Source organism: Berghia stephanieae, chromosome 2 (assembly GCF_034508935.2).
Source record: "Berghia stephanieae isolate SIO BIC M18660-M18661 chromosome 2, UCSD_Bste_1.3, whole genome shotgun sequence".
Lineage (NCBI taxonomy): Eukaryota > Metazoa > Mollusca > Gastropoda > Nudibranchia > Aeolidiidae > Berghia > Berghia stephanieae.
Window position 1 is genome coordinate 85,380,307 of NC_088361.1, and position 15,000 is coordinate 85,395,306.

At 35.3% G+C, this 15,000-nt stretch overlaps 1 protein-coding gene across 4 annotated transcripts in view; it reads left to right on the forward strand.

The window, feature by feature from the left end:
* LOC144965713 (Kv channel-interacting protein 4-like) overlaps positions 1-15,000 on the forward strand; it is a 614,382-nt gene that overhangs the window by 232,558 nt on the left and 366,824 nt on the right. Inside the window, exon 1 of one of the 4 annotated variants that reach the window (XM_078901323.1) lies at positions 6,428-7,070. The exons of the other annotated variants lie outside the window; for them this stretch is intronic. Coding sequence (XP_078757449.1) covers positions 6,890-7,070 — 181 coding nt within the window. The 5' untranslated portion in view covers positions 6,428-6,889. Of the gene's footprint in view, positions 1-6,427; positions 7,071-15,000 lie in introns of those variants that run through there. 4 annotated transcript variants of the gene reach the window in all.

The window sequence follows — 15,000 nt, forward strand, 5'->3', positions numbered from 1 at the left end:
TTTGCTTGCATCTGGTCCTGGGTGTGGGACAAAAGAGCCAGATCATCTGCAAAATCCAGATCATCCAACTGTGTCCAGGGGGTCCACTGTATCCCATTTCTTCTCCCTTTGGAGGTTTCCTTCATTAGCCAATCAATGGCAAGGATGAACAGGAATGGTGAGAGCAAGCATCCCTGCTTGACACCAGTCTTAATTTCAAAGCTGTCAGTAAGCTGATCTTCATGTACAACCCTGCAACTTGATCCTTCATACATTTCCTTAATGAGGTTTACTATCTTTTCAGGGAGTCCATAATGTGCCAGAATTTTCCACAATGTTGCTCTGTCAATACTGTCGAAAGCCTTCTCGTAATCCAGAAAGTTGACAATAAGAGGAGAGTTCCATTCTATAGACTGTTCTACTATGACTCGCAGAGAGGCAATCTGGTCGGTGGTTGAACGGTTTTTCCGAAAACCTGCCTGTTCGTCCCGCAGTTTAGCATCTGTTGCATTCTTAATTCTCTCTAAAATAATACGGTTGAAAACCTTTCCTGGGATAGAAAGAAGAGTGATGCCTCGATAATTATTACAATTACTGAGGTCCCCTTTCTTTGGAAGCTTGATAAGATGTCCTTCCTTCCAATCCTTTGGGAATATCCCGTCATTCCAGATTCTCTCAAATAGTGGGTGCAGGGCCTCAGCATTTCTTTCCGCATCAACTTTTAGAGCCTCCGGTGGAATCTGGTCTGGTCCAGCAGCTTTCCCCCTTTTCATTTTGTTAATGGCACCCACAATCTCTGCTATCGATGGTGGATCACAGCTAATTGGTAGCTCATTCCTTGCAGGCAAAATATCTGGCTGGTTGTCTGGTATTGGTCTGTTCAGAAGGCAGTTGAAATGTTCCCTCCATCGTTCAGATTGAGCCTCTTTTCCAAAAATAGTTTTCCCATCTTTGTCTTTGACTGGTACCTCTGGTTTCCCATATTTTCCAGCAAGTGTCTTGGTAGTTTGATAAAGGATCCTCATGTGTCCTAACTGGATGCTTATGCTCTATAGAAATAATAATAATAATAATAATAATAATAATAATAATAATAATAATAATAATAATAATAATAATAATAATAATAATAATATCTGGCTAAGCACTCTCAAACCTGGGACTTTATAAGGTTTTGACAGTTTTTGTCAATGTAGATAGATAAATAGGTGGACAGATATATATATAGATAGATAGATAGATAGATAGATAGATAGATAGATAAATAGATAAATCGCTAGATGTATAGACCAATATTGAGATAAACAGGCGGGCAGACAGGTAGATAGAAAGATACACAGATAGATATTGATAATGAGGTAGAGAGAGAGAGAGAGAGAGAGAGAGAGAGAGAGAGATATGAGAGAGAGATAGACAAAGAGAGAGAGAGAGGGAGAGAGAGAGAGAGAGAGAGAGAGAGAGAGAGAGAGAGAGAGAGAGAGAGAGAGAGAGAGGAGGAGAGAGAGAGGAGGAGAGAGAGAGAGAAAGAAAGAGAGAGTAGGGAAGAGAAAAGAAAGTAAGAAGAAGAGAGAGAGAGAGAGAGAGAGAGAGAGAGAGAGAGAGAGAGGGGGGGGATAGAGTAGAATTGTAAACACTGAATATATATGAACATTTATTCGATCACCCCATCTATTTGCTTTCATAGCTATACAAATGTCTATGTTTTAATTACTATATAGCAGTATTATCATTTACATCATGCACATTGCTTGCTATCCATTTTTTTCCAACTTTAACCGTAGATGAACACAGTATGATGACAAAAGATGCATACATGTGCATTGACTGAACCAATAAACATATTATTCACAAGCAAAATGCTTCCCGTGTCTCTCCATTGACGATAACGCACTGGGTATGAAAGCAAATAAATTGGACGATCTTATCATTGAGTTATATAAATAGTTGGGGTCCAATCAATAGAATGAAGTATTTGACGTCACTCCGCTCTTTAGAGTTGTTTTTGGACCGCCATTTGGGTGAATATTTCTAAATTAATTACCTGTAACAGAATAAAAATTAAAGGTCGCACAACATTATAGAGTTTGAGGTGATTGTACGATTGATAATGCGGGCAGATCAATTGACTATTTTACTCAAAGATTCTGTGCGCTTGGCTTAGAAACTCACAACATTGCCATCATACAACGGACCAATACACAAAACTATGCGTAACCTTAAACGTTTATAGATAGTATGCAGATGACGTCACTCAGGCCTTTGTTATTGTTTTTGCCATCCGCGTTTGTGAGTTGTTCTCACTAAACTGTATTAACCAGACTATAAAAGTTCATGGATACACACAGTTTTGTGTGTTGGTCCGTTATACTTCCGGATGGCAATGTTGTGAACTCCTTGGCCAAGCGCATTCTATCTATAGATAGAATGCGCTTGGCCAAGGAGTTCACATCTATAGATAGAATGCGCTTGGCCAAGGAGTTCACATCTATAGATAGAATGCGCTTGGCCAAGGAGTTCACAACATTGCCATCCGGAAGTATAACGGACGAACACACAAACTCTGTGTAACCATGAACTTTTATAGTCTGGTTAATACAGTTTAGTGAGAACAACTCACAAACGCGGATGGCAAAAACAATAACAAAGGCCTGAGTGACGTCATCTGCATACTATCTATAGTCTGGGTGCTACAGTTTAGTGAGAAATACTCATCAACATATATGGCAAAAAAAAGCAATAAAAAAGACAACTTTGTTCTATCTATAGATAGTATGCGCTTGGCTTAGGAGTTCATAACATTGCCATCCAGAAGTATAACGGACCAACACACAAAACTGTGTGTATCGATGAACGTTTATAGTCATGAAAATACAGTTCAGTGAGCATTACTCATAAACGCGGATGGCAAAAAAAAAAAAAAAACAATAACAAAGACCTGAGTGACGTCATCTTCGAATTATCTATTGATGTTGTGCGTTTAGGTAAAATACTCACAACATTCGCCAGCCGAATAGGACGTACAACCACACAAAACAAGGTGCAACCTTAAACGTTTATAGATAATTCGAAGATGACGTCACTCAGGGCTTTGTTATTGTTTATGAGTAATTCTCACTAAACTGTATTAACCAGACTATAAACAATCATGGTTACACACAGTTTTGTGTGTTGGCCAGTTATATTTCCGGATGGTCATGTTGTGAACTTACAAGCCAAGTGCATACTGTCTATAGTCTGATGGATGTAATTAGTGAAAATTGATCATTAAAATGGCTGTATGAAAACAATAACAAAGAACTGAGTGACGCCAATATTCATTCTTTCTATAATATGACTACACAATTTAATGTAGTTTAATGGGAGCGATCTATATTCAGGTTTTCATCCATTCTAGTCATCAATCACATGATCTGTTTTTGTACAACGATTCGACATTTCTCACCGTATCTACGCACGCTATTTGTTTATGAAAGTTGTAAACATACCCATGAGCCAGGTGTTTATGAAAGTTGTAAACATACCCATGAACAACATGACCAATAATTGTGACGTTGGCTATTTCTAAACCTCTGAACACTTTTCACTATGTGGGTCATTTTGAGCACATTTTGCAATGTGACCAAGGACCTCGAGCAGATGGAAATGTAATATAGATAGTATGCGCTTGGCTAAGAAGCTCATATCATTGCCATCCGGAAGTATAACGGACCAACACACAAAACTGTGTGTATCCATGAACGTTTATAGTCGGGTTAATAGATAGTATGCAGATGACGTCACTCAGGCCTTTGTTATTGTTTTTGCCATCCGTGTTTGTAGGTTGTTCTTACTAAACTGTATTAACCCGACTATAAAAGTTCATGGTTACACAGAGCTTGTGTGTTGGTCCGTTATACTTCCGGATGGCAATGTTGTGAACTCCTTGGCCAAGCGCATTTTATCTATACAGTTCAGTGAGCATTACTCATAAACGCGGATGGCAAAAATCAATAACAAAGACCTGTGTGACGCCATCCGCGTTTATGAGTAATGCTCACCTAAATGTATTAACCCGACTATAAACGTTCAAGATTACACATAGTTTTGTGTGTTGGTCCGTTATACTTCGGATGGCAATGTTATGAGCTTCTTAGCCAAGCGCATACTATCTATAGATCATGCCCATTCCATGGAGATACTTTAGTTGTGACTTTATCCGCAATGTACAATATATTGTTTCTTATATATCTTATATATTATCATTATTTTTATTATCATTATTATTATTATTATTATTATTATTATTATTATTATTATTATTATTATTATTATTATTATTATTATTATTATTATTATTATTATTATTATTATTATTATTATTATCATTATTATTATTATTGTCATTGTTATTATTATTATTATTATTATTATTATTATTATTATTATTATTATTATTATTATTATTATTATTATTATTATTACTGTTATTATCATTATTATATTCGTTGTTTGCCATGCTTTATTATTGATTTTACTTATTTGATTTGTTGAAAAAATATATTCTTGTATGAGTTACATTGGCAATTGCCTAAAATAAACGTTTTTGAACTTTTGAACTTATATTTTAAAGACACTTGGTATAAAGTTTAAAGCCGTATTACTGTATGATATGATACAATTTAATCTCTCACGGCTTGTCTGTATTATATTACAGTGGGAGCACTTAAAAGCTTATCTCCTCTAACCCCTTGATCCTCATCTAAAATGCGTGTTAGTGTCATGAGTTTGGTTTAACACGCACTGACATATGTTACCAACCCGCTTTACCCGGTATTATATTATGGAACCCAGATCTACTGTTGCCTACTTTAAAAAACCCCAAAAAACCCAAACAAAACACAACAAAAAACCAACCCCCCCCCCCCCCAAGAAAAAACAAAAAAAAAAAAAAAAAAAAACAAAAAAAAAAAAACCCCAACAACAACACGTATTTAAAAACTCGCCCCTCAAATATTAATCGTTAAAAATGACCCTCATCTTTTCAACAACAAAAAAAAAAAAAACAAAAAAAACAAAAACAAAAACAAAAAAAAAAACTAAACAAATACAAACAAAAACAAAACAAAACAAAAAAATGGTTTTAGAGTACGTTGTTTTTTACAGGATGAGGGCAATTTTTATGGATTGATAATAATTGTAGGACGCGTTTTCTGGCCAATATTTTTACTATCTATGTGCTAATTTTCAGAGTATGGAAAATCAGATTATCCACTAAAAGTGATCAAAGGGCTTTACAAGGAGCCCCAGGGCCAACCGCTTCAAATATCTCCTGAAAGGCGATATTACCAACAATTTTTTTTCTATTGACACGACGCTTTGAACAGCCATGTACTCATTTTACACCCGAGTATGGTGAGATAATATTGAGTAAACAGTCTTTTTCCCAATGACTTAACTTTGCGCCACTCTGAGCGGGACTCAAACCCAGGATCTACAGGGCTGGAGGATGAGTAGGATTCCACAGACCACAAAATAGATAGAATGCTTTGGCCAAGGAGTTCACAACATTGCCATCCGGAAGTATAACGGACCGACACACACACAACTCTGTGTAACCATGAACTTTTATAGTCTGGTTAATACAGTTTAGTGAGAACAACTCACAAACGCGGATGGCAAAAAACAATAACAAAGGCATGTGTGACGTCATCTTCGTTCTATCTATAATATCACGATCATCACGAAATCGTCTTACTCCCAGGCTACCGTAAGCAGGCTGTTTCTGCTCCGCTGTTAGAATTTTTTAGTGGGCCACATGCGGTTTCTGTAATTGAAAAACACACACACAAAAAAAGAGAAAACAAAAAAACAAAAAACAAAAACAAAAAACAAAAGCAACCTTGTGATAAGAATAGAGAGAGTGTGTGTGTGTGTGTATGTGTGTGTTTGTAAGCGTGAGTGAATGTGTGTGTGAATGTGAGTGTGTATGTAGTGAAATTCATCTTGTCATTGCTATTGATAGAATGAAGTTGACGTCACTCGAGTCTTTGTTTTAGTTTGTTTTGTTTTATTTTTGCCATCCGCGTTTCTGAGTGATTCTCACTAAACTGTATTAACCAGGCGATAAAATGTTCATAGGTAACACAGAGTTTTGTGTGTTGGTCCGTTATACTTCCGGGTGGCAATGTTGTGAGCTTCTTAGCCAAGTGCATACTATCTATAGATTATAAGATATTATCAACTATATTTAGATAGTAGGATATCTCTCTGCTTCAAGAAGTGAGGACTTTAATTTGTGTGTGGATTACTCTGAATACAGTATTCGTGGATAATGATATCCTCGCTCCTCCCGGCCGCAGATTTTCATACTTTTCATAGTAAAGTATAAAATATAAAAACGTATAAACTATGAATAGATAATGCGGTATCTCTCTAATTCAATATTAATTTTCATTGTTTTTCTGTGTAGATTACTCTGACTACATGCCTGGATAATGGTATCTTTGCTGCTTCCTCTCGCAGATTTTTATACTTTTCAAAGTATAAAGTTCAAAACAAAAATATATAAAATTCATACTATCAATAGATAGAAGGATATCTCTCTCCTTCATAAACGTCCATATTTTTTTATATGTTTTGTGTGTATCACTCTGACTTCATGCATGAATAATGGTATCACTTGCTGCTCCCACCCACAAAATTTATACTTTTTTTTATAATAAAGCATAACGGATAATATAAAAGTCGTATGAACTGTTTATAGATAGTAGGATATCTCTCTGCTTCAAGAACGTCAATATTTCAAATTTTGTGTGGATTACATGCCTGGATAATGGTATCTCTGCTGCTTCCGCCAGCAGATTTTTATACTTTTATATATAGTAAAGTATATTTCCGTGGATTTAAACTGTAAGACGTTGTTGCCGAGACAATGAGCGCGTTCGCCGCCGCCATCCCAGCAGGGAGTAGCGGGGCTGACAAAGATTTGTCGACATCCTTTTCCACCCGGGTTCAAATCATCGACAAGGACAAGCTGGGATGGTTACAGCGACTACAACGGCGATATAACTGTTGCCTGCTTAACTGGTTGGTGGTCAAGTTCTGTTCAAAGGGTGAGTAAATTAAATAATATTATGGATGAAAATTGCATTATTTTAAAAATAATCTACAACCCATTTACTACCAAAATGGTAACAACAAGAGATGAAGTGAGTAGGAAAGTGTCAGAAGACAATAGAGAATAAAAAATTTTCGTGGCGGTGATGGGGGTTTGAACCCGCGGCAGGCGGAGTTGTCGTACCTGTAAGGTCGCTGGTTCAAACCCCCATCACCGCCGCGAAAAAAAATTATTCTCTATTGACTTCTGGCACTTTCCTACTCACTTCATCTCTTGTTGTTACCAACATAAGTGCCTGCTCCACTCACTTTTCTGAATTAAAAATTATTACCAAAAAAAAAACAACAAAAAAGCAGCACACAACAAACCATCCATTATTGTCACCCATCTTGTCATAACTCACGACCAACATAGCTTAAATCACGTCCTACCTACCAATCGGCTATCAACAAACACTACAATGATTTAATTAAAGGTTCTTTTTATCTGTATATTCTTTGAAGGTCAAAGTTGAATTTATATTTTACAGTAAATAATTTCCTACAGCAAATGAACGAATAAATTAAATTCAAATATCGTACAGATACTATGCAATCATATCTTATCATAATTTCTGATCTCACCTTATCTTATCTGAATGTGCAACAATAGGGCTTGACCAATGCGATTTATTTGTGCCATCACGTGACCACGATGACCTCCCCCGAGTCGACCTGGGATCGTTCCGACGGATACAATATGCCAATTATAGGTCCCAAGCGCATACTTACTAATACCATAAATGTAATGAGATATCCCCTGTGCTGGCAAAAAACCCCCACAAAAATGACAAAACACATTATTAAATTTATGGCCAAAAAACTGGAATTTCATAAAACGATGGATTAAGATGGTCTACGATTTGGCAAGAATACTTAAACCCGAGGCTTCTAAATAACTGGGGGTCCCGATAATTGAGTTGGTAGAGCACTCACTCGCTTCACGAAATTGATCACGGGTGAAGTTGAATTTTTGTTTTTCTGCCCCCCCCCCTTACCCTCTGTCACCCAGTAGTGACAGGGTAGCTGGGTTTGTTAGAGCTTGCGGAAAGTACTTTGCGATTGACTTAGCATCCTATACTGATATAGGTAGATAGCAATGTGTGTGTTTGTGTGTGTGTGTGTTATAAGTGTGCGTGTGTGTGTGTGTTTGTGAGATATAATCAAGAATCCCACATTGTGCTCGACAGTTTTAGCTGCTCTAATTGTGTTAATGCTCTCACCTCTTGTGGGTTTTTGACGTTGTTACTCCGCTAGTACGATATATGATTTATATGATTTATGTAGTCATTCGGGGCCATTAGGCCCATAGAGCCCGATTTTATCCCGGTTTCTATGCCTAGCGCGAAACGGACAATATCAAATACTTACCCTTTAGATAGAACGCAAGTCTATCGCAAAGTACTTTCCACCAAATCTAACACGTTCAGCTACCCAATCAATCACTGCTGGGCGGACAGAGGGGAACAGATAAAAATTTAAAATTCACCCGGGATTGATCTCGGTCCCTTTATCTGTGAAGTGAGTGCTCTACCAACTGAGCTATCGGGACTTCCATTTGATATAATATATTATTATAACGGACACATTTTCTGACCAAAATGAAAAAAAAGAAGCTTTTTGTCAGAGACAAGCGATGTATTGATCCACGTTTGTTATTCTTTCTAATACAGTAAGATCAAATTCATGCCTATTAACACAATTCCCCGGTAACGTAAGGCTGTTTATAATATTTATAGATAATATGCGCTTGGCAAAGAAGCTCATAACATTGCCATCCGGAAGTATAACGGACCAACACACAAAACTGTGTGTATCCATGAACGTTAATAGTCAGGTTAAAACAGTTCAGTGAGCATTACTCATAAACGCGGATGGCAAAAAACAATAACAAAGACCTGAGTGACGTCATCTTCGAACTATCTATTGTTAAGCTTGTAACCCTTTCCTTACCACCCATAGGAAATTCGTCACATTCGGTACGATGCAACCGACAATTTTCACATTCTGATTTCTCTTATACATTGCAAAATCTAAAGAAATGCTTTGATTACAGCTATAAATACTAAACACTGTGTTGTAGAGCTCATTTTGCTAAACAAAATTCTGTATAGAATGTACTTGTTACTATTTTGTTTGATTAGTTAAAAGTATATTTTATGTCCCGAGGGGTGTAAATAGCTGGCATGACTGGATTAATTAACCAGTTAACTGCCATTCTCATGAAAGACAAATATTTTTTTTAAATGATCAGAAAAATAGTCCTTCAAAAATCGAGCGATTTAAATGAACCTCATCATGTGCGGCTATGTGGTCTTGTGGTATGACACTCGCTTTCGGATCGGAAGGTCCTGGGTTCGAGCCTCGCGCTCGGCGCGTAGTTGAGTCCTTGGAAAAGGCTCTTTACTCACATTCTCTCACCGTACTCAGGTGTAAAATGAGTACCTGGCCGTTAACAGCGTTGTCTCTGTCCGAAAAAATTGTATCATCGCCTAACAGGCGTCATGTCCCGTCCTACATGTTAAATGTTGCTGTTGACTAGGGACTCCTTGTAAAGCGCTTTGAGCAATTTAGTGGATATTGCGCTATATAAAGCTCATTTAAAAAATAGTCCTTCAAATATCGATCGATTAAAATGACCCTCCTTATGGTAAATAACTCTCAAACCTCGCGAGGTCTAAATAAATGCCAACATTTTAGAGCTAAAACATCACATTTTCTAGTAAATGCCCGTAGAAGTAGATAAAAATATTGAACATTTCTTATCCTCTTTCCGTGGTTAGTGTCTAGACAGGTCATTTTGTTTTGTTTGTTTAAATGATCATTTTTAATAATAATTGGCAATAAAAGTACCAAATTGGCATCCTTGTTTAGTCTGGGTTCCCCTATGACAAGGCTTTATCATCCCTACTTATAGATAACTTGAATTCATTGAAAAGTGAAGCATTTATTCAAATTATTAGTTATGAAATTTATAATAAAATAACTTTGAATGGTGGAATAAAAGCATTTATCAGGGTTTGGATTGATTAAATTCTTTATTTAAAAAAAATTTTATCACTGAATAACTCACTCGCAAGCTCGTGAGTTATTTCCGACGTTAAAAATAACTCATTTAATAAATCAAAACCCGTGAAAGAATACTTTATTCATTGTTAATTTGACAACTTTTGGTTATGTATCTAGATAATTTTTACGTCAATTTTCAAAAATAGATATCTAACACGCAAATAAGTGTCGTAGTCAAAATTAGTATTATTATTGTCCCTATCAACATTCACTTGACACCTTAATATATTCGAGAGTTTCTATTAATTAATATACAAATATAAATAATATTCAGTATATTGATACATTATTCATCGAAATATAATATTGTAACTTTTCTTAAATAGAAATGTTATATAATAAAGACTTGAACACGATGTGGCATTGCCCTCATGTCAATAACCGCTGTGTTTATTGTTTTTCCAATGTTAAAATTGAGCTCGACATCGTAAAAAAAATATCGGAACGCACTGGTAAGCAGCATCGATATCACATCGGTTTAATAATTTTATTATTACGACTGCAAACAAAACAAGACAACTTATTTCAATCGTATAGGAGAATTATATCGATTTATATTAGCGATATAGATCTTTATTTGTTTTGTAAACTTTTATCCCTTTTCACACTTTGGCTTATCCAACTCCATCTTCACGAGGGTGAAACTGAGTTTCTAATATCATTTGATATCAAATCAATGTTTCCAGTTTGGTGTTTTATTACCAAAATTTCAAATACTTCGTTGGTCTATTATTTTTCCAGGGGGGGGGGGGGGGTCTTTTTCTTTTACCTTTTCTTTTATTTTTGAATTTTTATGAAGTATTGGGCTTGGGGAAACTTGTTATTTGCACCTTGGCATTTTTCAGGGATTTTTTTCCTCCTCAAACCACTTCATTGTATGTATTTGGTAAAGCAAATGAACACACATTGCACGAAATGAATCATTTTTCACCCTTCAACTGACAAGACAAAGTGATATTTCATTAAATTAATACCCTTACTCACCGCCGTAGGATAATACGAATATGGTGAATTTTTTTTCCTGCCTATATAGGTACCAAAGAAAAAAAATAAAATATATTTTTTTAATTAAGAAAAATAAATATTGATCCATTATAAACGTTGTCAATTATTCCAACCGTTTATTAATCTGGCAGTTTTAAAAATCCTGTTTTTATTTTTTTGTATTTATTTATTTTCTTTTAGAAAAAAAATATTCTGGCAACCCTTTACCAACCACTCGATAATGATATTATTATAGCAAGCCCAAGTAAATTTGAAAACGAGACACGTTGAGCTTTGAGTAATCTTTACTTTAATCTAGTTTATATCGTACATTTATTACTTCCACTAATCCTTTCATAATGCTTCACAGTCATATTTGATTGTATACTCCTGATCCCGTTATACAAACAAAACTCCATTTTGTTTTCGTATCGCCAGTGTCATTGGTTAATGGTATAGGAAATTAAATGTGTGACACATTATTACGCCGGTTGTGGTGGGGAGGTTGGGGAGGGTGATGGGGGGTGGGGGTGGGGGGCGGGGGTGGGGGGGGGGGAGGTGACATCAGGTATAGTTTCCTATTGTCGCAAAATAAATAAATAAATAAATAAATAAATAAATAAATGAATGAATACATATATATATATATATATATATATATATATATATATTGGAAAACGTACACACACGACTCACGTTACAGGAAACCAATAAGAAAAGGATGTTTAATTACTCAGTGTTAAGTTTGTTTAGATCGTCGAACCAAATAGGTACATTAACTAACAGCTGTTACAAGCCTTATAGTAACGGCATCTGATGATTACACTGTCGCTTTGTGGTATAGCGGTATGACATTTGACATCTGATCAATTGGTCCATGGTTCGAGTACAACTCAGAGCGGCGGAAAATTGAGTCCTTTGCAAAAAGAATGCTCTTTATATTACTCACATTCTCTAACCATGGTCAGGCGTGGTCAGAATCTGGACGTTAACATTGTTCTCTGTTAAACAAAAATAGAACTAGTAATATCGCCTTACAGGAGTCATGTCTCGTACCTATATGTTTACTGTTGCTGTTGTCAAAGGAATCCGTTGGAAAGCGCTTAGAGCGCGTATAGTGGATAATGCGCTATCATATAAAAGCTCATTAAAAATTCTTTTAATATAGCTAAATAGAACAAAAAAAAAAAAATAAATAAATAAATAAACAAAAAACAAAAAACAAAACAAAAAAAAAACAAAAAAAAAAAAACCAAAAAAAAAAAAAAAACCCCACAAAAAACAAACAAAAAATAAAACAAATAGTTCTTTGGCAATATTCAGTATCCATAAAGAACTCTTTTTTAATAAAGACAGTGAAAAGTGAAACAATCTCGGTTGCAATGTAAATAAACTTCTGACCTACTTCCAGATTGAACACATGCATTTACTTACCGTCCGATGTTTTTGTAATATAATATTTGATTGTTATTTTTTATGTCTGCTATTGTGCAACTGACAAAAATTAAAATAACAAAATGAGAGTGGCATTCAAATAATTTTTAAAAATATGCAAATAGAAAAGATTAAATGTCTCCAGAAGTCTAGTGAATCTGTGGCATAGTAGTTAGGCTGTTTGATTCCGAACTGGATGGTATAGGGTTCAAATCCCAATGGGGATAACGTTGGCCCCGTCTCTCAATATATTGGCTTATTATTACTCAGATTCCGTGCGCTAAGCTTATAATTCAGTAGGTCCCACCTCAACATAATAACCAACTTGTTTATTTAAATTGTTTACTGTAAATAAATATATAGAAATATGAACATTTATAGAGACGCATTTCTACGGATTTACCATGCTCAATGCGCTTCACGATGTTTTATTTATTTCCCCAGCAGGCCATATTATGGAACAATATTATTTCCATCTTTATACGGGACCATTCACCTGTCAGGCGTATGTTTGTACCAAAAGACTTACAATATCCGTCCTCATTCACACCTGAGTCTAGTGTATTAAGTCCCTTATCCGAAGACACAATGTCCGGATCATAATTTTTGACAATCAATGTCCCCATCCGGCTATTGAGCACGTTAAAACGCTTGACTTTTTGACAAGACATGATATACCGTACCACTGAGCTACTGAGTGAAATAATATTGGTAATGTTCATTAATCAATATATAAATCGTATACTTTTACCCAAGCACTCCATATTTATTTACACAATACTAAGCTTCTAGCACTGTTCTGCTGTGCTTTGGAAAAACACATTTTTATAAAAAAAAAGGCCATAAAACTCGTTTTTAAAAAAAATATCGATCGATTAAATTGACCTTGAACTGATCAAAAACTCTCAAACCTGAGACTTTACTTTGTCCCAGTTTTGAGAGTATTTGACAAGATGAGGGCTAATTTAATCGATTGATATTTGAAGGACCAGTTTTCTGTAGAAAATTTGAAAAGTGCTGCATTGTGCAGTAAGGAAAACCCCAGTGTTTGGATACTCAGCTGTTGCAGAGTATTTACACACTGCGTGTGAATTTTATTATTGAATGCGGTGTGCTATTAATTACTATGTAAGTCCAAACGTTAAATCCCTCTCAGTTAGATTTCATAATTGTAAATGTAAATATTGAGGATATGCGCTTAGGTAAAATACTGATAACATCCGCCAGCTTATAGATAAAACGAAGTGGACGTCACTCTGGTCTTTGTTATTGTTTTTTTTTTTTTTTTTTTTTTTTGTCATCCACGTTTATGAGTAATTCTCACTAAACTTGTATTAACCAGACTATAAAAGTCCATGGTTACACACAGTTTTGTGTGTTGGTCCGTTATATTTCCGGATGGCAATGTTGTGAGTTTCTTCGCCAAATACACACTATAAAACGTACCAACACACAACATTTTGTGTAACTTTTAATGTCTAAAGTCTGATTGATATAATCTTGTGAGATCTAATCAGCCTGTATAAAAACTATGACAAAGAGTTGAGTGACGTCAATTTTGTTCTTTCTATATAATATTATAATATGCTTGATTGGAAATGGGCTTACGACAAATGTGACTGATCATCCCAACGCTGTTTTATTGATACTGTACGTTCAAGTAATATACTCACAACATCCGCCAGTCGAATGAAACGTACCAACACACAAATTTATGTGTAACCTTAAACATTAACGTGGCGAAAAAGGCATATTTAAAAAAAAATGTAAACATTAACAGTCTGATTGATAGACAAAGTGAGAAATTATCACCCAAATGGTGGTCTAAGAACGATAACAAAGGCCTCGGTGACGTCAACTTTGTTCCTTCTATATTAGGCTGATATAAATAAATCTTCTTTAAAAATTGCATGTCCAACCAACTTAATTCAAGACATGGGTCAACCTGAAGTTTTATGGAGGAAAATGGTTATACATCTTATCTCATCTTCTACAAATATATTATACGATTCTCTCATCTGTTTGTATTTTAAACGAGTTATTTTTATCATGCCCAAGAACACAACAAGCTTGCGAGTATGTGTTATTGCACGATAAAAATATAATGAGGAAAATTATTAAATATTTTGTGACTTGGTCTTGGTGCTTCTATTCACCATAATTCCCCATCTACTTGAATGACAATTTATTATTTTAATTTAGCGATCAGCTGTCTTTTGCACCGTATTTCACACCAATAAAATGTGCGAAAATATTCTGCAATCGTTGAACACATTTTATATTCAACGCGTTCAAAGCATCATTCAACGATGACGTATTTACCAAGAAATTACAACACTTTCAAATCAATCCCATATTGTTGTCAGACCAGCTAAAAGAAAGAAGTTGAAGTCACTCAGG